Source organism: Rhinopithecus roxellana, chromosome 1, assembly GCF_007565055.1.
Source record: "Rhinopithecus roxellana isolate Shanxi Qingling chromosome 1, ASM756505v1, whole genome shotgun sequence".
In the NCBI taxonomy this organism is placed as follows: Eukaryota; Metazoa; Chordata; class Mammalia; order Primates; family Cercopithecidae; genus Rhinopithecus; species Rhinopithecus roxellana.
Genome location: NC_044549.1, coordinates 33,086,881 through 33,114,418, shown reverse-complemented (window position 1 = coordinate 33,114,418; position 27,538 = coordinate 33,086,881). Strand labels below are relative to the sequence as shown.

At 36.5% G+C, this 27,538-nt stretch overlaps 1 protein-coding gene across 1 annotated transcript in view; it reads left to right on the top strand.

Annotated features, from left to right (window-relative positions):
- The window catches only part of SLC9C1 (solute carrier family 9 member C1), a 118,021-nt gene that overhangs the window by 36,537 nt on the left and 53,946 nt on the right, over positions 1 to 27,538 (top strand). Inside the window, 4 exon segments of the mRNA XM_010361081.2 lie at positions 7,711 to 7,792; positions 12,039 to 12,205; positions 14,957 to 15,082; positions 24,145 to 24,242. Coding sequence (XP_010359383.2) covers positions 7,711 to 7,792; positions 12,039 to 12,205; positions 14,957 to 15,082; positions 24,145 to 24,242 — 473 coding nt within the window.

Sequence of the window (27,538 nt, the reverse complement as noted above, 5' to 3'; positions counted from 1 at the left end):
AGTGGCTTAGGTTGAGAAGCAGCAAAGATGGTGGCCTACCTCTCCCTCTAGGTAGCCCCATCCCATGGAGGCTGGAAATTGCTGCTGACCAGAAAACACTGGTGGGGGTGGTCATAGACTGTGGTCAGGAAATTCTGCCCAGTGAAGAGAACCAGGACCTGGGACCCATGTGAAAATGCAGTCTGGCTGTTCATTCATAGAGCTGCTGCACTGTTCTCCCCAGAACAGGGAGGACTTTTCCACTCCCTAGTCACCTCAGAATCCCTGGAGCTCAAAGGCAACAATGGCTAAGCCTGTGTAACAGCAAAGATGGTGGCCCATCCCTCCCACAGGGACCTCCATCCCATGGAGGCCAGGAACCACTGCCACCTAGAAAATACTGGCTAGGGTGACTGGGGAGCCCAGGCTGCAGTCTGACATGCAGAGCTACATGAAATATTCACAGAGCAGCCACTCAGGCACATATGGAGCCCTGGGCACTTCAGATACCTGGGCTTCCCAGCAAAAATGGCAACAATTTGAGCAAAGTTGGGAGTTAGACCCCTGTTTATACCTCTAGGAAAGGAGATGATTCAGAGGGCTGACCCAAGAGTTGCAAAGTTCCATGGGAGAAGCATGCATACCCAGAATAACTCATTCACTCACTCACCCGGAGAGGACAAGCAGGACACTCATTCACTCACCCACCCGGAGAGGGACCTGCATAGAAAAGCAAGCCGGCTACTCTTCCATAGGGCAACTGCACTAAAGGCAACAATGACAAAGGCTGTGAAACAGCAAAGATGGCGGCTCGCACCTCCCTCTCAGAACTTGGTCTCAGGGAGATGTAATGCTGCTACTGGTGGATGACTGAAGTTTCAAGCAGTGGGTCTTATACCGGGAGGTGCCATGGCAGCAATGCCTGTAGACCATTGCTACTCATCTCCCCTGGATCACCTCCTTTCCTAGAGTATGTACAGGAGTCTAATCTCTAACTTTGCTGAAGTTGCAGCCACTTTTGCTGGGAACCCCAAGTATCTGAAGCACCTAGGGCTCCACCTGTGCCTGGATGGCTGCTCTGCTAAGACTCCATGTTAGATTGAAGGCCCTGATGGAGTGGGTTCACGAGGGGATCTCCTGACCTGAGGGTTGCAAAGATCCATGGGAGAAGAATGGGTGCCTGGAATCACTCACTCACACATCACTTTCCTGGGGTAGGGGAGGCTCCACTGACTCTGTGTCACTCCTTCGTGGGTGGTCATCCTGCCTTGATTTTCCTTGTTTTCTGTGGGTCAAGTTTTTGCTTGACGAATCCCAATGTGTGTACCTGGATGTTTCAGCTGAAAGTGCTGTATTTACTCACCCCTTCTATTTCTCTCCATGATAGAGGTGCATACTAGCTGCTTCTAGCCAGCCATCTTGGTCAGTTTCCCAATCTTGTTCTTTTTATGACTGCAGAGTATTCCATGGTGTATACGTACCGCATTTTTTAAATCCAGTCTACAATTGATGGGCATTTTGCTTGATTTCATGTGTGTGCTCTTGTGAATAGTGCTGTGATGAACATACACATGCACATGACTTTATGGTAGAAAAATTTGTATTCTCTTAGATATATACCCAATAATGGGATTGCTGGGTCAAATGGTAGTTCTAAGTTCTTTGAGAAGTCACCAAACTGCTTTCCACTATGGCTGCCCTAATTTACATTTCCACCAGCAGTATATAAGTGTTCTTTTTTCTCTGCAAACTTGCCAGCACTTGTTATTTTTTGACTTTTTAGTAATAGCCAGTCTGACTGGTGTGAGGTGGTATCTCATTGTGGTTTTGATTTGCACTTCTCTGGTGATAGCAATTTTCACATGTTTCACATGTGTGTTGCCCATCTGTATGTCTACTTTCTTCTTTTGTGAGTTGTGAAAAACCATAGAAAACACCAGTGAAGACAGAAGGTGTTTATTTGAAACAATAAACAAGATTGATAGGTTGCTAGCTAGACTAATAAAGAATAAAAGAGACTATCCAAATAAACACAATCAGAAATGACTTAGAGGACATTACCATCAACCCCACAGAAATACAAGAATCCCTCAGAAACTGTTGTGAACACCTCTGCACACAAACTGGAAAACCTACAAGAAATAGACAAATTATTGGAAACATACAAACTCCTGAGAATAAACCAGGAATAAATTGAAACACTGAACAGACCAATAATGAGTTCCAAACTTGATTCTGCAGTTAATAACCTACCAACCAAAAAAGCCCAAACAAATTCATAGCTGAATTGTACTATATAGATAAAGAGCTGGTACCATTTCTACTAAAACTATTTCAAAAAATTGAGAATAGACTCCTCTCTAATTTATACTATGAGGCCAGCATCATCCTAATACCAAAACCTGGCAGAGACACAGCAGAAAAATAACTTCAGGCCAATATCCTTGAAGAATATAGATGCGAAATCCCCCCAAAAATTCTTTGGATGTCAGGTAGATTCAATACATACAAATAAGTAAATGTGATTCATCACATAAACAGAACTAAAAACGAAAACTACTTCAATAGGTGCAGAAGAGGCCTTTGATAAAATCCAACATTCTTTCATGTTCAAAACCCTTAAAAAACTAAATATTGAAGGAAGATACCTCAAAATAAGAAGAGCCCTCTGTGACAACCCCACAGTCAACATCATACAAAATCAGCAAAAGCTGGAAGCATTCCCCTTGAGAGCTGGAACAAAACAAGGATGCCCATTTTCACCATTCCTATTCAACACAGTTCTGAGAGTCCTAGCCAGAGCAATCAGGCAAGAGAAAGAAATAAAAGGCATCTAAATAAGAAGAGATTAAGTAAAACTATCTCTGTGTGCAGAAGATATGATTTTATACATAGAAAACTTTTTGTGAAATAGAGTTTGAAGAAAACTACTTTAATCTGATAGAAGGGATTTATTTAAAAAGAAAAACTTAAAAACTTAAAGATAAGTGACACTTACTGGTAGAGTACTGAATACTTTCCCTTAAGTTTCAAATAAGGGCAAATATATCTGCTTTCTTCATTTTTATGGAACATTATGCTCAGTGTCCTACCTCAGGCAATAGGGAGAAAAAAGGCACACAAATTGGTAGATACTAAATAACCAGTAGAATTAATAAGTGAATTTAGCAAAATCATGAAATTCATGTTCAGTATACAAAACTAAATTATATTTTTATATGCTAGCAACAAACAGAAAAATGAAATAAAGAACATAATAATAGCATCAAAAACATGACATAGTAACCAAAATAATGAAATACGTATGTATCAGTTATCATTATCTATGGCTATGTAAAAAATTGTCCCAAAATTCAGTGGCTTGAAACAAGAAACATTTATTATCTCAGTTTCTGTGAGTCAGGAATCTAGGTGTAAATTAAGTGGGTGCCTCTCTGATTGTTTCTCTCATAAACTTGCATTTAAGCATAAATTGGGGGTGCAGCCATCAACTGGGGCTACAGAATCTGCTTCTGAGATGACTTGTGTGGTTTTGTTGACAAGATTCAGTTGTTTGCAGGCAGTGAACTAAGGGCTTTAGTTTCTTGTTGACTCTTGGCCAGAAGCCTCCTTGTCATTTGGACCTCTCCATGGGTCAGCTAGCAATATGGTAGCTGGCTTCTCTCAGAATGACTAAGCAAGAGAGCTAGAGAGAGCAAACCCTCAAGACAGAAGCCACGGTCTTTCTTTAACCTAATTTTGAAAGTCACTTCCCATTACTTCTTCATATTCTATTTATTAGAAGTGAGTCAATAAGTCTAGTCCATATTTAAGATGACTAAGTATCTTAATATCAGCAGTATATTTCAGTATATTTCAGTGTGTGAAATACACACACACACACACACACACTCAGTGTAAACTGAGTACCACTTTACATTTTCTCTTCCAGAGTGAGATGTATGCAGTATGTGGCCATGTTTGCTAACATATTCATTCTTGACAAAATTCTGAGATTATAAAATGTATATGGTTAATATTTGGGCTTGTGACCTGACTTCTAAAAGCTGCTTCTATCACAGAGTTAGGTATTCAATTAACAAAGTAGAAATTTGAGCACAACCTTGTCCACAAGACATTTTAAATAAACACGTAGCCCGGTGTAGTTAGTAGGTGGATGGACGCCACTTTCATAAGTTGAGCTTGAGTTCACTACTCACTTGTGCAGCTTAAAATGCTGGGTAGGGACACTCCCCTATGGATTGTCTTTATATCACCATCTTTCTAAGCCCAGAGATGTCATAAGTGACAAGAAAAGTGATAGGATTGAGAAATGGGTGTCACTGCTTCATTTGGAACACATTATTAACTATGGTTGAAAGATCAAATAAAATAGTAGTTTTATGTTTCAACACAAGTCGCTATAAGCAGTCCTTGATGTTTTTTTGATGGTGTCAGCTGGAAAGCCTCAAATCTAAGAGGGCTTCCCACCCCAGATATAAAATAGATGTTGCCTGTTGCTGTGCTTATAAATGAAAAAGGAAGTTGAGGACACTTTTACAAATGCCAGAATGTAAGATTCATTCAGTGTGCTCCCTGGGCCTCTAAAGCATGCATTGACAGGATTTGCTTACTTTCTAAAATTAGCTTCATTCAGTGTTTATTATTCTCCTTTTCCTCTCTGAGAATGAACTCTGTATAAAATAAGCTTCTGCCTATTTGCATTTATCCTCCAAACCTAATCTAACAGGATGTTTTCAATTTAAAAACAAGAGAGGAAAAAACCAGAGTTTTTCAGGAGAAAAACTGGAGGAAAATGGGGATGAAACCTCAGAAAGCAGCTATTCCCGGCAGCTTCCTAGTTAAGAACCTCGATGCGGCCTCTAGTCTCTGTCTGTATTCTTCTGTATTTAAACTTCAGATTGTAAGCCTTTTCTGGCAAGCTTTTTTCCTTCTTCTTCTTCTTCGTCTTCTTCTTTTTTTTTTTTTTTTTTTTAAAGCTCTTTTCCCAAAACTTTCTATGAATGGCTGTGGCATCATTAATGCTGCTGAATATCTTTAAACTCTTCGCACAAGCAAGTGTGTAGCTTAAGGCCACTACTGGTGAGGAAACCAAGTGTCCTCTGTGCCTTTTTACTTTCTGTGAAGTAATTTAAGAACATCCAAAAAATTAGATTTTAAAAAGTTATCATCTTGGTACAACACTGTGTGCATATACACTTGGGAGCTTAAAAAGGTGTTTTGTCTGGAACTTAGAAGCAGCTCTAAATCTAGTAGGGCAGACTTTCTAACATACCTAGTTTTGTTTATTGACTTCACTGGAGTATGATAGGAAAATGAAGAGTCTTTATTCAGTTCTGGTATTGCTCATAACTTACCGAGAGGCTAATACTAAACTTGGAAAATTGTTTAAGTACGTTTTATCAAGCAATCTGGGTTTTGTTTTTTAATACAGTTTTTAATGGATATCTGAAAACTGAAGGAAACTTTAAAGGTTTTTTAGTGGTGCAGGTGAAGGTGCCAGTTGCTATTTGGTATCACACTCTACAAAAGCTTCATTACTTTACTTGATGCTGGTTGCTAAGCAGCCATTGCACAGAGCATTAGTCTACTGGGTGCCTTTACAAGCCAGAGGCTGATGCTGCACTATTGATGTCATGTGAGGAAATAATGCACATGCTCTAATTGCTCACCAGGAAATAAACCTAGAAACAGAAAATGAAGAACAAAAAGGTTGCTTGAAATAAAACATGATCAACATGACCATATTTTGAAACATTTCAGGAAGGTTGTTTCTTGTCAAACTTGCCTGGCAGAGTTTGTTCAAAACTTGTATTTAATAAATGAACACCCGACTCACACACACACACACAAAAAAGGGACTAAGTATCAAGAGATAGATACCTTTGAGAGCCAACTTAGAGGCTTCTTTCCAAAATATGCAAGATTTGTGCACTGAAAACAACATGGCATTGTTGACAGAAATTCAAAAAAACCTACATAAAATATATGTTCCAATCATGGATTTGAAGACTTGGAATTATTAAGATATCACTATACTTGATGCAATTCCAATCCCAGAAGATTTTAGAAATAGATACACAAAATCTGAATTCCATATAGAAGTACAGAAGACTGAGAATAGCCCTAATAATATTGAAAAGGAAGAACCAAATTTAAGGACTTATACTATCTGATATCAGGACTTACTGTAAAAATACAGTATTTAAATCAGTAGCATCCTGGCATAAGAATAAAAAAATAGAGGAATGAAGTATAATAAAGAATTCAAAAAAGACTCACATTTATATGGTGAATTGGTTTTTGACAGATTCTGGAACAGTTCAATGAGAGAAAAAAATATTTTTTTCAATAAATGATGATGAACTACTGTATTCACTTAGAAAAAAGGAAAAGAAAAACTCTATTTTCACCTCACACCATACCTAAAAGTGATTTGAGATGGACCATAGACTTAAATATAAAATTAAAAACTCTAAAATTTTTTGAAGAAAATACAATGGTAACCCAATTTTTAAAAAATGTACAAAATATTTGAACAGATACTTCTTCAAAAAGAAAGATGTGTACCAATATGCATGTTAAAAATATTCAATATTATTACTCTAAGGAAATGCAAATTAAAATCACAATGAGACACGTCATATGCTATTTAATTTATATGAAGATTTTGGAATTGGCAATTCTTATCTACAGAAGTAGAAATCAAAATACTTGCTGCCTCTCATTGGTGAAGGACTGATTAGGAAGGAGCATTAGAGAAATGTTGGGGATGTGAGAATATTTTGCGTCTTGACAGGACTGAGAGTTACGTGAGTAGATATACACTGTCAAAATTGACAAAATGGTACTTGAGTACATTTCAATGTATGTACATTATACCTCAGATTTCCTTATTACCAATGCTTGGGCTGCACCCTTGAAGAATTAGATCAGACTATTCACTGGGGATCTCCTAGGCACCAATATTTTAAAGTTTCTCTTATGATTCTAATGTTCAACTTTGGAAGCCTCTAGTGTGGTTTCATGCTCTATCCCTAATTCCATCTGTGGATATAGAACAGAAGAGTAGCTAGGGTTAAACATAAATTCTGGAAGTTAGAATTCTATAAATCCCCAAAAATGTGTAGCCTCAGACTGAAAAGTGTTAGTTCACTTGTCTATCAAGACTGACTTGGGATACAAGAAGATAAAGATATTAAGTGGCACCAAAGATGTTTATTGCTCCTTCTTCCTGACAATGAAAGGGTACCAATGAGGCAAAGTGTGAGATGGAGAACACATATCAAGGGCCTTGAGTTGTTCTCCTTTCCCAGGTGAGGAGAAGTTTTTGATGCAGATATGCTGGTAATGTTGAACAGAGAACGGTGTGGCTATGCACAGCCAGGTGTGTATAGTGGATAAGGACTGATAAGTATAAGTGTATTATCAGCTACCAGGAAGTGCAACAGTGGAAGTCAAAGATAAATATTCCTTCCCAACGTCTGTATAAGTGTTGATTTACTTGTCAAAACTCATGTCTTAATTTTGGTTTGGTAACAAAGCATGGATGAATTATATGCAGGAAGATGGAGAATACCCAGAGTGCTTTCATCATGTCTTAGATTAATTCCTCCCCTGCCATGAGCATCTATTAACACAGTACAACCTAGCTTAATTTATATTGTTAAATACAGGCTATATTATATGAAATTGTAATGAATACTTACTTTGTATTTTCTTCAATTCTAGATATTATTTCATGGAGTGTTAGTATGCCTAATAACCCTCGTTGTCAATAGATTTGTTTTGCCAACAGCAGTTACTATACTAGGTAAGCCCTAACAATTACTATTCCTGTGGAGAGAAAAACATTCTAAATATGGTCAAAAAGTGATAATAATAAAGAAAGAATACATAGGCAGCATAGTGAGACTCCCATCTCTACAAAAAGTTTGAAAATTAGCCCGGTGTGGTGGTGTACACCTATAGTCCTAGCTATTCGGAAGGTTGATAGGGGAAGATTGCTGGAACCCAGGAGGCTAATGCTGCCGTGAGCCAAGATCACACCACTGCACTCCACCCTGGGCAAGACAGCAAGACCCTGTCTCAAAAATATATATATATATATAAATTATATAAATATGAGTCAGTGGTGCCTAATTTTTTTCAAATTTTATTTTACATATGCAGGTTTGTTACATGGGTACATGGGTATATTGTATGATGCTGAGGTTTGAGGTACAGATCTCATCACCAAGGCAGTGACCACAGTACCCAAATGGTAGCTTTTCAACTCACGTTCCATTTCTCTTTCCCCACTCTAGTACTCCCTGGTGTCCACTGTTCCCATCTCTATGTTCATGTGTACCCAATGTTTAGTTCCCACAAAAGGTATTGGATTTTCTGCTCCTGCATTAATTCACTTAGGATAGTGGCCTCTGGCTTTATCCATGTTGCAGCAAAGGGCATAATCTTGTTCTTTTTTATGGCTGTGTAGTATTCAGTGGTGTATCTGTACCACATTTTCTTTATCCATTCCACCAACGATGGACACCTAGGTTGATTCCATCTCTTTGCTGTTGTGAATAGTGCTGTGATGAACATACAAGTGAATGGGTCTTTTTTGTAGAATGATTTATTTTCCTTTGGCTATCTTGGGGTGGCTAGCTTGAATGGTAGTTCTGTTTATAGCTATTTGAGAAATCTCCAAACTGCTTTCCACAATGACTGAACTAATTTACATTCTCCTTTCTCACCAAGAGTATATAAGTGTTCCCTTTTCCCCACAGCTTTGCCAGCATCTGTTATTTTTTTGACTTTTTAATAATAACATTCTGACTGGTGTGAGATGGTATCTTACTGTGTTTTGATTTGCGTTTCCTTGATGATCAGTGATGATGAGCATTTTTTTCACGTGTTTGTTGGCCACTTGTATGCCTTCTTTTGAGAAGTGTCTATTCATCTTCTTTACCCATTAAGATTTTTTCTAGTTTTAATTTTTGTGGATACATAGTAGTTGTATATATTTATGAGGTGCATAAGATATTTTGATACAGGTATAAAATGTGTAATAATCAAGGTAAATGGAGTATACATCACCTCAAGTGTTTATCCTTCGTGTTACAAACAATTCAGTTATACTCTTTTGTTATTTTTAAATGCACAATTAATTATTCTTGACTATAGTCACCCTATCGTGCTATCAAATGACAGACGTTTTTCATTCTTTCTATTTTTTGAACACATTAATCATCCAAATTTCCCCTTAGCTCCCCACTACTCTTCACAGGCTCTGGTTAACCATCATTCTACTCTCTATCTCTGTAAGTTCAATTGTTTTAATTTTTAGTTCCCACAAATAAGTGAGAACATGCAAATTTTTTCTTTCTGTGCCTGGCTTATTTCACTTAACATGACCTCCAGTTCCACTGATGCTATTGCAAATGACAGGATCTCATTTTTTTAAATAGCTTAATGGTATGCCATTATGTATATGTATAATATTTTCTTTATCCATTCATCTGTTGATGGACACTTAACCTTTGCCAATTTTTAAATGGGGTTATTGGTTTTTGCCTGTCGCTTTAAGTTCCTTATAGATTCTGGATATAAGATCTTTGTTAGATGTATAGGTTGCTAATATATTCTCCCATTTTGTAGGTTGTCTGTTTACTCTATTAATAGTTTCTTTTGCTTTGCAGAAACTCTCTAGTTTAATTAGGTCTCGCTTGTCAATTTTTGTTTTGTTACAATTGTTTTGGGGACTTAGCCAAAAATTATTTCTCAAGGCTGATGTGGAAAAAGTTATTTCCTAGGTTTTCTTCTAGGGCTTTGAGGTCTTACATTTAAATATTTAATCCATGTTGAGTTAATTTTTGTATATAGGGAAAGGTAGGGGTCTAGTTTCATTGTTCTGCACACAGCTAGCCAGTTATTGCAGCACCATTTATTGAATAGGGAATCCATCCCCCATTGTCTGTTTTGTCAGCTTTGTCAAACATCAGATGGCCATAAGCATGCAACTTTACTTCTGGGTTCTCTATTCTGTCTCATTGAACTACGTATTTGTTTTGTACCAACACCATGCTGTTTTGGTTACTGTAGACCAGTAGTATAGTTTCAAGTCAGGTAGTGTGATGCTTCTGGCTTTGTTCTGTTTGCTTAGGATTGTATTGGCTATTTGGACTCTCTTTTGGTTCCAAATTTTAGAACTGTTTTTCTCTAATCCTGTGAAAAATGACATTAGTAGTTCAATAGAAAGTGTGTTGAATCTGTACACTGCTTTGAATAATGTGGCCATTTAAATGATATTGATTCTTTCAATCCCTGAGCATGGAATGTTTTTCCATTTATTTGTGTCATCTCTGATTACTTCTGCAGTGTTTTATAGATCTCCTTGTAGAGATCTTACACCTCCTGGGTTAGCCGTATTCTTAGATATTTCTCTTTGTTGTGGAGATTTTCTTCTTCTTCTTTTTTTTTTTTTTTTTGAGACAAAATCTCGCTCTGTCGCCCAAGCTGGAGTGTGGTGGCGCGATCTCGGTTCACTGCAAGCTCCGCCTCCCGGGTTCACGCCATTCTCCTGCCTCAGCCTCCAGAGAAGCTGGGACTACAGGCGCCTGCCACCTCGCCCGGCTAATTTTTTGTATTTTTAGTAGAGACGGGGTTTCACCGTGTTAGCCAGGATGGTCTCGATCTCCTGACCTCGTGATCCTCCCGCCTCGGCCTCCCAAAGTGCTGGGATTACAGGCGTGAGCCACCGCGCCCGGCCGATTTTCTTCTTTTTTATTTTTAAAATGTTTGTGGGTACATACTAGGTGTATATGTTTGTGGGGTACCTGAGATGTTTTGGTACAGGCATGCAATGTGAAATAAGCACATCACAGGGAATAGGATATCCATCCCCTCAGGCATTTATCCTTTGAATCACAAACAATTCAATTGCTCTTTAAATTATTCTTAAAATTTAAAATGTAACTCTTTAAATTATTCTTAAAATGTAAAAGTATTATTGACTATAGTCACCTTATTGTGTTGTCAAATAGTAAGTCTTATTTATTCTTTCTATATTTTTGTGCCCATTAACCATCCCCACCTGCCCCCATTCCCCACCACCTTTCCCAGCCTCTGTTAACCATCATTCTACCCTCCATGTCCATGAGTTTATTTTTAGATCCCACAAATAAGTGAGAATATGTGATGTTTGTCTTTCTGTGTGTGGCTTATTTCACTTAACATAATGATCTTCAGAAAACACAACAGGTGCTAAATTTCTTAGGAAGCTAGAAACTGGATGTATTCTAGAACAAAAAGATAGTTTGAGAGATTGGAGTCTTAAAAGATAATGCAGATAATTTATCATATGTGCTTAAATGGCTCATGCAGTTATGGAAGCTAAGTCCCAAAGTATGCATTCCAAAGGCCTGAGAACCAAAAGAGCCAATGGTACAAGTTCCAGCTAAAGTCTGAAGGTAGGAGAAGACTGAAGTGCCTTCTCAAAGCCCATTAGGCAGAGACAACAAATTCTCTCTTGTTCAGACTTCTGTTTTATTGAGGCCTCCAACAGATTGGATGAGGTACACCCACATTGGGAAAGGCAATGTACTTTACTCAGTCTACCAATTTAACTGTCACCCTCATCCAAAAACACTCTCACAGACACACCCAGAATGTTTAGCTGAATATATGGGTACCCTGTGGCCCAATCAAGTTGACACATGAAACTAACCATTATACCTCTGTTTCTTTGTTTCCTCATGTATCAAACTGGGAAAAAGGACTCACCTCAAAAGGTAGCCAGATAACCAAAAACTTAATGCATGCAAAGTGCTGAAATATGCTTTTGCAGAATATAGTAAGCACTCAATAAACATTAGCTATTACTATTACATGCCTCACCTTTTGCAAGAAGAAATATGAAAGCAGAAAATTTTTAACTCTTTAGTGTTCCCATTATTAAACAATGTATGTTGAAATTTTACTTAAAGATTAGTGACAATAAGTTAAAAGGAAGCTTTCTAACCCATATCAAAATGGTGGTGTTTCTACTATTTATCAAATGTGTGTTTGTACCAAAGGTCTTCGTGATGCCACATCAACAAAATGTAAATCAGTTTGTTGCACATTTCAACACTTTCAAGAGCTAACCAAGTCTGTAGCCTCTGTCCTTAAATTTGACAAAGATCTTGCTAATGCTGATTGGAACATGATTGAGAAAGCAATTATACTTGAAAACCCATACATGGTAAGCAAGTAATATCTTTTTTATTGCTTTAATGCAGATTTGATTACACTGAAGTATAAATCAGATCATAAATATTAATTCACAATTTTTAACGTTTGTAATTGACAGAGAAGTCGTGTTGATAACTCTATTTAACCAAGTAGTAAGGGGGGGTGTTAAGGAATTTCATGGTAACTGTGGGGCAAAGTAGAAGTTATAACCCCTTTGAATACATATGTTTAAAATACATGTTTTATGTTTATGTTTAAAATACATATGTTTAAATTCAAAAGAGGAAGCTGTGTATTGCAGATCCTTTTTTTTTTTTTTTTTTTTTTTTTTTTTTTTTGAGACGGAGTCTCACTCTGTCGCCGGGGCTGGAGTGCAGTGGCCAGATCTCAGCTCACTGCAAGCTCCGCCTCCCGGGTTTACGCCATTCTCCTGCCTCAGCCTCCCGAGTAGCTGGGACTACAGGCACCCGCCACCTCGCCCGGCTAGTTTTTTCTTTTTTTTTTTTTTTTTGTATTTTTTAGTAGAGACGGGGTTTCACAGTGTTAGCCAGGATGGTCTCGATCTCCTGACCTCGTGATTCACCCGTCTCGGCCTCCCAAAGTGCTGGGATTACAGGCTTGAGCCACCGCGCCCGGCCGGAGATCCTTTTAAAAGACATCATAGGTCAGCACAGTGGCTCATGCCTGTAATCTTAACACTTTGGGAGGCCAAGGCAGGTGGATTGCTTGAACCAAGGAGTTTGAGACCAGCCTGGCAACATGCCAAAACCATGTCTCTATAAAATATACAAAAATTAATTGGGTGGTGGTGTGCACCTGTAGTCCCCGCTACCCGGGAGACTGAGGTGGGAGGATCACTCAAGCCTGGGAGGTTGAGGCTATGGTGAACCATGATTGTGCCACTGCACTCCAGCCTGGCCAGCAGAGAGAAACCCTTTCTTAAAAAGAAAAATTATATATATGTGTGTGTGTGTGTGTATGAAAGTGAACCTTAGAAAATGGCTAGTTTTTGACCAAATTGGGAGGGGTCAGGGGCCTTTGTTTATTTATTTAGGCTATTGTATATCTAAGCATTTGCTAGACCTTAATTTATGGTTAAAAATATTTTTAATATAAAATAGAATTCAAAGCCAATACCACAAGTATAGCTGTGCGAGATGTCACCTTCTGCTTCTGAGATATGCTTTAAGATATCTGCAGTCAGACTTATTCTTTTAAGAACACTCAGCACACTAATCTGTCACGGTTTCCCTCAAGGGAAATAGTAAAAGTTGTCCTGGGGTCCTCAGAGCTGCTGCACTTTTCCATGTCCTACATCATGTCCAATTTTCAATGGTTTTTACAATGTTTTTGTTTTTGTTTCTTTGCATCACACAACATGAGGGGCCGAGTTCTAGGAGTGCTTAGGTGAGATAATTAGTCTCTATGAAGTAGAATTCTGAAAAAATCCATTTCATATCCACTGAAACAGTGCTTAAAGCTCCAGATAGGAATTTAGAACTAACCATTGTATCTGCAGAAATACTGCCAGGATTTCTGGATGGAACAAGTACCGTGTCATACCCAAGGATTTCTGTAGTAGCTTCCAATACCTGATTGTGAACTTTTGCTGACTTATCTGCATCAGAATTATCTAGAAAGCTCATTCAAAATAACGATAGCGTTTTCACCCGCTCTCTGAAGATTTTTATGCAGGTGGTCTGAGCAGGGCCCCAGGAATATTTTAAATCCACTACCCAGCTAATTCTAAAGCAGAAGCCAGTGTTGGGGCCACCACTCTGGTACTTGATCTGTTTCAGGAGGCAGAGGATCAAATGACTACATTCTCCTTTCTGTGATGCAAACATGAGGGATATTATAGTATTAAAGATAGAACACTGACCTTGGAATCAGAAAATCTGACTTTATAGCCTACCTTTCTCACTTAGTAGCTTTGTAATTTTGAGCCTATCATCAATTTTCTCTAAGCTTCAGTTTCTCATCTGTAAATTATTCATACTCCCATTTCCTTTATGTGTGTTCACTTTCTATTTTACATTAAGTGATCATTTTAAAGCAGTGGTTGTCAAGTTTTAGCTGCAGCAAAATTTTCAAATGGGGTTTTAGAAACACAGATTGCTGCCCACTCCTCCAATTATGATTCAGTAGGTCTAAGGTGGGATCTGAGAATGCACATTTCTAGCAATTCCCAGGTGATTCTGATGCTGCTGGGAAACCACACTTTGAAAACTGCTAGTGTAAAGCATGATCATATATATGATAGCTTTTCAAACTGTTAATAATGCCATGTAAAAGTAAAGATATGATATAACTCCCCCCCACAAAACTGACAATTATTTTACCTTCTATAACTGAGCAAATGATTAGACATCTAAGCAAATCATGAGGATCTGAACATTTTTCTATATTTATTTCTGTAAGAAATATACGTCTAATTTCTATAAGAAATTCACTCACATTGCATTCTAGCTGGGAAAAGATAATATCTCATGATGGTTTTGATTTTCATTTCGCTATTGACTAGTGATGTTAAATTTTTTAATGTACTTGTTGACCATTGTGTGTCTTTGAGAAATGTCTGTTCAGATCCTTTGCTCATTTTCAAATCATACTATTTGTTTGTTTGTTTGTTTGTTTTTGCTGTTGAGTAGATTTGCTACCATTTTTCAAAGCAAACTGGTACAAAAACTGCTTGTGGATTATGCTAACCAATGTGTTAATATTCATGTGTTTTTTGTTCTTTTATTTATGTTTTATTTAGTTGAACCAAGAAGAAACAACAGAACAGCAGAAGGTAAAATGTCCACACTGTAACAAGGAAATAGATGAGATCCTTAACATTGAAGCAATGGAGCTGGCCAACAGGCGTCTCTTGTCGGCACAAATGGTATTGTGTTATTCTCTTTTGAAATTATTTTTGGCTAAAAATTATACTGAAAAATTCCTCCTTTATAAAGACATCTTGATCATGCTCACTTAATAGATTGTTTACAAAAGCAAAGGGAAGTTTGACATTGCCTTAGGAGTCTGCTTGATTGCAAAAAATAAAATGAAAGAAAGAAAGAGAGAGAGAGAGAAAGAGAAAGAAAGAAAAAGAAAGAAAGAAAGAAAGAAAGAAAGAAAGAAAGAAAGAAAGAAAGAAAGAAAGAAAGAAAGAAAGGAAGGAAGGAAGGAAGGAAGGAAGGAAGGAAGGAAGGAAGGAAGGAAGGAAGGAAGGAAGGAAGGAAGGAAGGAAGGAAGGAAGGAAAGAAATTCACTCACATTAGCTTAAGTAGAGTGGTTTATTTATGAAGAAATGGCAATTTCACAGATCCCAATGGCAGAAATTGCAACTGGGGTTAAACTTCAGATGTGTTATGCAATCAGTTCTGTGACATTGCCCATCTCTGGATCCAAGCCAGTTTTTCATGTAATGATAGAGCCAAATCCTCTAATAACTAACAGAAGAGGGTATTATGTTTTCATTCAAATCTTGGCTAAAAATTAGAGAAATTCTGTAACACAGCAGCATACAAACTGTTGGAAGTTTTACCTTTTCAAACTAATATTTTATTCCAATATGAAATGTAAATTTAGGGTCAAGAGGGTAATTTTTATTGCTGTTGTTTTAATTGACATATAATTATACATATTTATGAGGCACAATGTAAAATTCCAATACATGTATACATGTGTCATGATCAAATAAGGGTAATAAGCATATAGATCACTTCAAACCTTTATTGTTTCTTTAGGTTGAGAATGTTCAAAATCTTGTCTTCTAACTATATGAAAAAATACAATAGATTATGGTTTACTGTAATCACCCTGCAGTGCTGTAGAACACTAGAATTTATTCCTCCTATCTAACTGCAAGTTTGTATCTGTTAACCAACCTACTCCTGCTAGTTGCCCCCTGTCCCTCTACCCTTCCCAGCCTCTTGGAGCCACTATTCTACTCTACTTTTATGAGGTCAACTTTTATAGCTTCCATATATGAGAGAACAAGCAGTATTTATTTTTCTGTGCCTGACTTCTTTCACTTAACATAATGTCCTCTAGTCTTATCCACGTTGCCACAAATGAAAGCATTTTATTCACTTTTGTGGCTCAATAGTATTCTGTTGTGTAAATATACTACATTTTCTGTATCCATTCATCTATTGATGGGCACTTAGGTTGATTGCTTATTTTGGCTATTGTGAATTGTGCTGTCATAAACATTCCCCATATATAAACATTGTATTCTACCCGGGAAAAGATAATATCTCATTATGGTTTTGATTTTCATTTTCCATTGAGTAGCGATGTTAAATTTTGTATGTACTTGTCGACCATTTGGGTGTCTTTGAGAAATGTCTATTCAGATCCTTTGTTCATTTTTAAATCGTACTATTTGTTGGTTGGTTGGTTGGTTAGTGCTGTTGGGTAGTTTGAATTCTTTGCCTATTCTGGATATTAATGCCTTAGTAGAAGAATACTTTGCAAATATCTCTTTTCATTCTGCAGGTTGTCTCATTATTCTATTGATTGCTTCCTTTGCTGTGCAGTTGTATTTTAGTTTGATATAATCTCATGTGTCCATTTTTTCTTTTGTTTCCTGTGCTTTTGAGATTATAGCCATGGAATCCTTGCTCTGTCCAATGACCTGAAGTGTTTCTCCTCTGTTTTCTTCTAGTGATTTCATAGTTGTGAGTCTTACATTTAAGTCTTTAATTCATTTTGAGTTTATTTTCATATAAAGGAGAGACAAGGGTTTAGTTTCATTCATCTGCATGTGACTATTAATCCCAACACTATTTATTGAAGAGACTCTTCTTTCCCCAGTGTACATTCCTCATGACTTTGTTGAAAATCAGTTGGCTATAAATAGGTAATATATTTCTGGGTTTTCTATTACGTTCTATTGGTCTGTGTGCCTGTTTTTATGCAAGCACCATACTGTGTTGGTTGCTATAGCTTGTTGGTTGTAGTATATTTTGAAGTAAGGTATTATAATGTCTCCAGCTATGTTCCTTGCACTCAAAATTGCTTTGGCTACTCGAGGTCTTTTGAGGTTCCAAACAAATTTTAGGAAGGTTTTCTCTATCACTGGTATTTTGCTAGGGATTGCATTGAATCCGTAGGATTCTTAGGGAGTATGGTCATTTTAACAAGATTTGTTCTTCCAATATATGAACATGGAATGTCTTTCCATTTTTTGTGTTCTCTTCAATTCCTTCATCAGTCTTTTGTAGTTTTCATTGTAGAGGTCTTTCACTTTCATGGTTAAATGTATTCTCATGTATTTTTGGTAGCTATTATAAATGGGATGTATGCTTTGATTTCTTTTCACATAGTTAGCTGTTAGTCTGTAGAAATGCTACTAATTTTGTTTGTTAATATTGTATCCTGCAACTTCATTAAATTGGTTTATCAGTTCTAGGAGTTATTTTGTGGAGTCTTTAGCTTTCCTAAATATAAGATTTTAACTTACCCTCATTCAGTATGATGTTGGCTGTGGATCTGTCATATATGGTTTTATTGTATTTAGGTACATTCCTTGTATATCTACTTTGTTGGGAGCTTTTATCATGAAACAATACTGAATTTTATCAAATGTTTTTTGAGTCTATTGAGATGATCAAATGGCTTTGGTCTTTCTGTTAATGTGATGTCTCATGTGTGTTGATTTGTGTATGTTTAAATATCCTTGCATTCCTGGGATAAATCCCACTTGATCATAGTGTATAATATTTTTGATGTGCTGTTAGATTTTGTTTGCTAGTATTTTGTTGAGGATTTTTGCATCTGTGTTCATCAGGGATATTAGCCTATAGTTTTCTTTTTTGTTGTGTTCTTTGCTTTTGGTATTAGGGTAATGTTAGCCTCATAAAATGAGTTTGGAAGAATTCTTCCCATTCAAAAATATTTTTTTCTTGGGAGATTTTATATTACTGCTGCAATCTTATAAGTCTTCATTGGTCTATTCGGACTTCCTATGTCTTCCTGGCTCAATTTCAGTAGGTTTATGTGTCCAGGAATTTATCCATTCCCTCTAGGTTTTCCAATTTGTTGGAGTATAGTTGTTCATAATAGTCTGTAATGATCCTTTGAATTTCTGTGGTCTCAGTTGTTGTGTCTAGTTTTTCACTTCTGATTTAATTTACTTGTATCTTCTCTCCTTATTTTCTTAGTCTAGTGGTTTGTTAATTTTTTCGTATTTAAAAAACAACATTTGGTTTTATGGATCTTTTATATTATTTTTGGTGTCAATTTCACTTATTTTACTTCTGATTTTTATTACTTCTTTCCTTGACCTAATTTGGGGTTTGGTTTGTTCTTGCTTTTTTAGTTCTTTGGGGTGCATAATTAAGTTGTTTTTGGAACTTTTAGTGTGTAGTGTGTAGGGGGGAGGGGGGATAGAGTCTTACTCTGTCACCCAGGCTGGATTGCAGTGGTACAATCTTGGCTCACTGCAACATCCACCTCCTGGATTCAAGCAGTTCTACCTGAGCCTCCTGAATAGCTGTGATTACAGGCGCTTGCCACCACACCTGGTTATCTTTTGTAATTTTAGTAGATACGGGGTTTCACCATGTTGGCCAGGCTAGTCTCAAACTCCTGACCTCAAGTGATCTGCACACCTCAGCCTCCCAAAGTGCTGAGATTACAGGCATGAGCCACCACACCTGGCCCTCTATTTTTTTGATGTAGAAGTTTATTACTATAAATTTCCCTCTTAGTGTAGCTTTTGCTATATCCCATAGGTTTTGGTATGTTGTGTTTCTATTTTTGTTTCAAAATAAAGAATTACCTTCTTAATTTTTTTCCTTGATCTATCAGTGGTTGAGGAACATGATTAATTTCCATGTGGTTGTACAGTTTCCAATGTTCCTCTTGTTACCAATTTCCAGTTTTATTCCCCTGTGGTCAGAAAAGATACTTGATATGATTTTAATTTTTTAAAAATTTGGGGGGTTTGTTTTGTGACCTACCATATGCTCTATCCTGGAGAATGATCTATGTGCTGATGAGAAGAATATGTATTCTGCTGTTCTTGAATGAAATGTTCTGTCTATAGTGCAGTTTAAATCCAATGTTTCTTTGTTGATTTTCTGTCTAGATAGTCCTTCCAATGCTGTGAGTGGGATTTTAAAGACCCAACTATTATTGTACTGGAGTCTTTCTCTCCCTTCAGATCCAATAATTTTTGCCTTATGTATCTGAGTGCTCTGGTTTTTGGTATTTGTATGTCCTCTTGCTGATTTGATCCCTTTATCACTATATAGTAAACTTCTTTGTCTCTCTTACAGTGTTTTACTTAAAGTCTATTTTATCAGTTATAAGTATAGCTATATAACTACTCCTAATCATTTTTGGGTTCTGTTTGCCAGAAATATCTTTTTTCACCCCTTCACTTTCAGTCTGTGGGTGTCATTACAGGTGAAGTGACTTAGTTGGGTGTCACTTCAGTGTGTAGTTGGATCTTATTTTTTTAATCAATTCAGCCAGTCTATATCTTTTAAATGGAAATTTTAATTAGTTTACTTACAGGGTTATTATTAAAAGGTGAAGACTTATTCTTGTCATTTTATTAGTTGATTTTTTGGGGGGGAGTTGGTGTGTATTTCTTTTTATTTGTTTATCTTTGAAGTTTGGTGTTTTTCTGTAATAATAAGGTTTGATTCCTTTTTCTTTAAGATTTGTGTATCTGCTCTATCATTGGCTTTTACATGTTTTTACAATCTTAGTTCTTTTGCTTCCAGATATTGGACTTTTAAACATTTCTTGTGAGTCCAGTCTAGTGATGGTGAATTCTCTCAGGTTTTATTTGTCAGGGAAACACTTGATTTCTGAAGGATAGCTTTTCTGGATATAGTATTCTTGGTTGAAAGTTTTTCTTTTTTTGGTCTTTCATCACTTCAACCATATTATCTTATTATTCTCTTCTGACCTATAAACTTTCTGCTGAGAAATATGCTGATATTCTAATGGAGATTCCTTCATATGTGACTTGACACTTTTTCTATTTTTAAAATTCTCTCTTTGTCTTTGACTTTTGACAGTTTGACTATAATGTGCCTCAGAGAATAATTTTTTAGGCTGAAACTTTTGGGGGATATTTGACCTTCCTGGATCTAGATATCTATATCTTTTCAAAAACTTGGAAGTTTTCTGTTATTACTTTATTAAATATATTTTCTATGCCTTTTCCCACCTCTTCTTCTTAGATTCCTGTAATGATAACATGTGTTTGTGTAATGATGTCCCATAGGTCCCATGAGCTCTCTTGGGTTCTTTGGCTCTTTCTTTCTTTCTTTCTTTCTTTCTTTCTTTCTTTCTTTCTTTCTTTCTTTCTTTCTTTCTTTCTCTTTCTTTTCTTTCTTTCTCTCTCTCTCTTTTTTCTTTTCTTTCTTTCTTATCTATGTATCTTTCTCTTTTTCTCTTTGTTCTTTCTCTTTTGTCTGACATGGCTATTTGAAAATATCTGGCTTCGAGTTTACAGATTTTTTTCTTTCTGTTTGATCTAGTTTGTTATCAAAGCTCTCAATTGTTTTTTTTTTTTTTTTTTCATTCGTTGAATTAGCTCCAATGTTTCTGTTCGGTTATTTTTTTTTATAATATCTATCTTTTTGTTGAATTTCTCATTCACATAATGAATTGCTTTTCTGATTTTATTGTGTCTGCTGAGTTTGCTTAATATCATTATTGTAAATTCCTTTTTAGGGAGTTTCTACATTTCCATTTATTTGGGACCAGTTGTTGGTGAACTATTGTGTTCCTTTAACAGTGAAATATTTTCTTGCTCTTTCATGTTTTTTGTGTCCTTGCATTGATGTCTTTAGATCTCGTGAAACACTTGCCTCTTTCAATTTTGTATAGTGGCTTTCATGGGAAAAGACTCACCTGCAGATATGTCCCAAGGTATCAGTTGGGTAGGGTGTATTAGTTTATACTGGGTGGATACAATAGCATAGCCTCAATACAGTTTCTTCAGTTACAGTCAATGTCATTGATGCCTGTGAGTGCCTCAGTTGCTTAGGCTGCAGAAGTTTGTGTGGCTGGTATAACTATGTGGGGTCTGCTCCCTTGTGAATGAGGGAGCTGGCTATGCTACCATGGGTAGAGAACCAGGATCATCTGTGATCTGGGGGAAGTGCAGGGACTGGTCAGTCAGCATCTCTTCTCAGGTGCTACTCCCTTGAGGGCAGTGTTCCAGGCTGATCTTCACTCTGGGGAAGCAAGGGGCTGGTTAGCCAGCAGCTCAGCTCATATGCTGCTATCCTTGAAATTTTGCTTTTTAGTGTAGTTAATTTTCCTTGTAGGCAAATCTAGTAAACCTAGGTAATATTTTTTAGGCTAAAGACTGTGATTTATTCATCTGAATGTCTTCAGTGAATCCCACAATGTGTAGTACCTAGTAGGCGCTCAATTAATATTCACTCAATTAATTAATCTGAACGTCTTTGGAGTATTCCAGGTTTATTATAGGATCTAATAGCTCTTCTATTTTGATATCTCAATTCTTCTCTTCTTTCACTCCTCTGTTGCTGTTTAATTTCCTTTTTTTCTTTGTCTTTTTCTTTTCCTTTGCCTGCCTGCTTTCCTTTCTTTGTTTCTTTCTTTGAGATAGATATCATTTTTTGTTTATTTCTGTCTGATAAACTAACTTCAAAAAGTATCTAATTTTGCCTTGCAAAATTATATAAACATCAATAATACTCTCTAACTTTCTAACTAAAATGTTAACTATAGGTGTACTTTTAGATGTATTTTTAGAGTAGCCACATGTTTTCATTTCCCTTTTCTCAATCTACCTCTACGTTCACTTAAAAAAGAAAAAAAATTGCTTACTAGGCCTTGTACCCATGGCTGGAACATGAATTTAGTTCAATGTTCTGAAACTTCTTTGTGCTCCTCTTCTATTTTTTGAGAAAAGGTTTCTCTGTGTTGCTCAGACTGGTCTGAAATTTCTGAGCTCAAAGAATCCTCCTGCCTTAGTCTCCTAGAGTACTTCCCCTCTTTTCACTTTTATACTTTAAGTTTTGTTTTAACGATTATGCTTATTATTCTTATAAACAAGAAGCCATTTGTAGATATTTTTTATTACATATTTCATTCTTTTATATATTGATATTATAATTTTCACTGATTATTTCCAATAATATTCCCAGTTGAGAATATCTTTGAAATGTATTTTTCAATGGTTTGGCTAGTGTCTCTAGTGTAATTTTATAGAAAAAAAATTGATCAGTAAATATTTAAAGATGTTTCAGATCGAAAAATAGGAGTTTTATCCAAGTAATGATATATTTATATGAAGACAAAGGGATGATTTTTATGCAATTAATAAATTAATATTTATGAAATTAAATACAGCTTTCTTTTTTGTTTGGATACCTGTAGAATTATTTCTATTTCCTTGTAACTTAAAAATGTTATGAGGCCATGTCTTTTAGTCACTTCCCAATTTTAATTTATTTCAGGAAAATATGGTGCTCAAGAACCCACAAAATAAATGAAGGAGACTTCATTTTGAGTCTTGTTTTTATTATTAATATGATATGTGACTAAGGACTTATCTATTTAGTTTTTATTCTCCCGATCTATAAAAGGGGAAACTTATGGTGACTGAATAAGTTTTTCACTTGTGATATTCTATGTTTTCTGCAATGTACACTCCATGTAACTTTTTGATTTATTGCCTCAAATGTTTGGGTTCTACTGTTATATTTTGATCATTGATTTTGTGCTATTGTTATGTCTTAATCAAGAAATCCCACTTTTCAAAGTAGATTGGACTTCTCTGCTCTGTTCTCTAGATCCTCATTTCACTTAATATCTTCCAAGTTCTTCTTAATTTTAGATATATTTTCATGCTTATCTTGATTTGTTGATTTGGTTTCTGCATTCCCATTGGGAAAGATAATTTAACAATTAACATCTTCTGGTATCTAATTGCTTTGGTATTTGTATTGCTAAGCTTTCACGAGATCCATATAATCTTCAGCTTCCTCATTTTTTCACAAACTACAATTCTTATCTTGAAGATACTAAGAATATTTTGATTTAATATTGTTTTAAACATATTTTAATGATATTTAAGGAGAAGAGTGCTACTCTATTGAATTCCTGTAATTATGGGAAAAGTTTTTTCATCCCACATCCTCAAATGTCATTGCTGTTTCTTTCTAGTATTTGCCCAAAACAAAGCAGTGTTTAATATTCAAAACTGATCGTGCAGAGAGAATCCCTGCTGCAGAACCTAGAAATCTTTGGTCATATAATAAATTTCAGTTAAGGAAGTTGGTCTACACAGTGATTCTCAATAGTGTTCAGCACATGAATGCCAGGAACAGTGTCAGATACTGGTTTCCACATCATCAGACATAGTCCCTGAAGCTCAGTAGGCTCTTTACATATATATTGAATGAAGAAGTGACTGCATTCTGCCAAACAGTAGCAGTCTCTTATTATAATATTCCTTATAAATTATAAAATTTTCTATAAATAATTATATAAGTTACAAAGCTATAATAATTTTAATTCTTATCACAGATGAGGCAGCAGAGCCTTGTTGAGGAAATATTTGAGAAAATTCAATTAAATAAAGATGTATAGTAGGATTTTTTTTTTACTGTAGGGTTTCTCAGAGCCTTTAATATTCATTATTAACTTCTGAGATGTGGATATAGCTTGCAGCAGTTCCCAAACTCATTTGCCAACAAGTTCAATTTGTTTTTTGAAAACCTAATTCCATGTCTAGAAGAGCTCTAGTTTCCTTCAGAACCAGTGTGGCTCCACCCAAAGCCAAGACCTACCTTATCCAGTAATCTTATAATCTGAACTCCATAGAAAGATCCTTTTTACAAACATACCAGATTGTGTGTTTTTACTTCTTTATCACACATTTTTTGCCATCAAGATTGTAATAAGTAGTCATTGCTATTCATGCTATATAATGACTTGAATTAATATTTCTTTTAGGCAAGCTACCAGAGACAATACAAGAATGAGATTCTGTCCCAGAGTGCTGTCCAGGTGTTGGTAGGTGCAGCAGGAAGTTTTGGTGAGAAGAAGGGAAAGTAAGTATGTTCTCAAGAGATGGCTTCTATTCTAAGCCACAGCATTTAGGCAATTACCCAAGTGAGTTTTCTTGTTTTTGTCTGGTAACTTGGCTCCCTCTACTATTAACATTAATACTCTAGTATTACAGAAGAGCTGCCTGCTCTGTATCCAACCCTCAGGCCAAACTATCTATTTTCAGTTTCCCAAATTTGCTACATTCATTCATACCTCCATGATTTTGAACAAGCTGTTCCTTCTGACTGAAACTTTCTTTGGTTCTTTGTCCTCCCGCTGCCAAAAGGTAAGCTATGGTAAAGAACTCTTCCTTTTAGACAGTTTGAATGCCAGACTAAGTAAGGGTGAAGCCTTCCTTAATCCCTCCAGCCACATCTTCCCCAATACATAGGTGTTACTTCAACATCTTCTCTTAATACTCAGCACACATTTGTAATCTTATAATGATTTCTTTAGATATAGGTCTCCAAAATAAGCTTGAGTTCCTCAAAATTAGTTTGGGGAGTACCCTCAGATCATCCCCTGTGGAGGAATGCTAGATCTATGATTGGGCAAAGAGAGGGGTTAAACTGCAATGCAATTGCATCAATGTCCACCCAGACATACCTTCTCATTCTAGACAACAGTCCTGAAGACACCAAAATTCTCTGCTTAAATTATCCTAAGCTTATTTCCAGAGTCTATTTGGGCCTCTACTCCTGGTCCATCATCCCATGAGCAAACCAGGTCTTTGGTGTGCATACCCCTAAACCTGAAGGTTGTGCCAACCTTGTGTTAAGTCACACGTATAACATTGTGGTACACTGAAGGATAAAGTTAGATGTTAGAAAAGAAGCAGCCAGAAATTAAGGCATATTTGCATTTCAAGTACAGACTTTCAAAGTAACTAAGAGTTTTCATCTTAAACCTAGTCATACAAATCATTATGACATTGTATGTGTCATGATAGGAAGATGAAATATATCTTATTTTAAATTTTGTTTCCTTGATTTATAATGCTTGAATATTTTCATCTATGGTACCAGGGTCTCCATTTGTCCTTTTGATCCAGGTCCTTCCAATGCTTTAGGTGACCTAGTAAAGTTGCGGGAGTTGAAAGAGAGGGCTGGGCAAATGTGATCAATTCAAAACAATACCACGCATATTTTAAAGAAGAAGGGTGCACATTGTACAGTGGAAGTTTTTTTTTTTTTTTTTTTTTGGAGACGGAGTCTTGCTCTGCCGCCCAGGCTGGAGTGCAGTGGCCGGCTCTCAGCTCACTGCAAGCTCCGCCTCCCGGGTTCACGCCATTCTCCTGTCTCAGCCTCCCGAGTAGCTGGGACTACAGGCGCCCGCCTCCTCGCCCGGCTAGTTTTTTGTATTTTTTAGTAGAGACGGGGTTTCACCGTATTAGCCAGGATAGTCTCGATCTCCTGACCTCATGATCCGCCCGTCTCGGCCTCCCAAAGTGCTGGGATTACAGGCTTGAGCCACCGCGCCCGGCAGTACAGTGGAAGTTTTTAATAAATGACACAATAACAAGCATCATTAATATATTTTCCAGGAGATGTTAATATAAAAATAAAACAACAGGCTGGGCATGGTGGCTCATGTTTGTAATCCCAGCGCTTTGGGAGGCCAAGGTGGGTGGATCGCCTGAGGTCAGGAGTTCGAGACCAGCCTGACCAATATGGTGAAACCCCATCTCTACTAAAAAATTAGCCAGGCATGGTGGCATGCACCTGTAGTCCCAGCTACTCAGGAGGCTGAGACAGGAGAATTGCTTGAACCCGGAAGGCAAAGGTTGCAGTGAACTGAGATCGCGCCACTGCACACCAGCCTGGGCGACAGAGCAAGGCTCTGTCTCAAAAATAAAAATAAAAATAAAACAACATAGAGCAATTTAGCCCACTGCCTCGATTTTTTTGTCTTTAAATGTTCCACAAAAGCAGAAGCAACATATGACTATGAAGGCAAATTTTGGAATGTATTACATTTTTTATGCATACATGTAAGAGATATACATTAAATACCAATATGTGCAACGCTATATATTATCAATATATGCCAGTCACTGTAGGGAATATTAATATTAGCAAAATGGTATTCCAGCCCCTAGAGAACTTTCTATTGATTATGCTTATATTCAGTTCTTGCTTCTTTGCTGAGCTGCCTTGGAGTTGATTTTACCATTTGCTAATTATTCCTATCAGTGCCTCATGTGTCAGGGTGACCCGTGGCAAGAAAAACAAGTCTAAGAAAAGAAAGAGTGGAGGATTTAAACAGGAGCACCAGGACCTATGCTAAGTACTTGTATAATTTGCCTAAAAAATAATATTTTGAGCACATAGTTTATTTTTATTGAGTGCAAAGTTTATAGAAAAGTGTAAAGTTTTAAACACTTTACACGTATTAACCTATTTTACCTCAGAAGAATCTTATGAGATAGATGCTGTTATTACATTCACGATGCAGATTAGGAAAGTAAAGCAAAGAGAAATTAAATAATTTATGCAAGGTCATTTGACTCATAAATTACAGAGTTGGGATTCAAAGCCAAGCTGCCTCACTGTCTAGTTAAATAGATCATATTGTTCCCCTAAATCAGGACTAAACAGTGAACACGTTGATAGGAATTCAAGAGCCTGAATTACTTAGTAATTTGTGCTGAGAAGTGTCACACATAGATATCACAATAAGACTATATTAAATGCTTATTTCTGTGGGTCCAGGGGGCCCTTTCATTTATTATCTCTGTGGCAACACTTACCACATTTTACTGCAATTGGTATTTACATGTTTCTTCCCACTAGTCTGCTGGAGCCTTGAGGGCAGACCAGTATTTCTTTGTGGTTTATCTTTAGCATTTAACAACTACAGCAGATGTTGAATAAATATTTTTTCCATTATAAATGAAGCAAGTCATATACACATTCAACATTTTCCATTTATTTACCACATATTATATTGAATTACAGATAATTGAATGACTTCATTCTTTTCGATTATGTTAGTATCCCTGTAGTAAAATAGACAGAAAGATAGATAGATAGATAGATAGATAGATAGATAGATAGATAGATAGATAGATAGATAGATACACAAGTTTTAAAGTAAGAACATTATAATTCATGGAAAGGGCAAGGTTTACCTTTGAACTTAGGTTTCCAATGCCCTTCCATTAAGCCACATTATAAGGTAGAGCCTCAGACCCAAGGGCAGAGACTTACTCTCCTTCTGATCATGATAATGAAAGTATCTGGTCAGCAGAAGGTAAATTCCTTGAAAAGCCAAGGAGATTGGCTAAACAAGACACAAT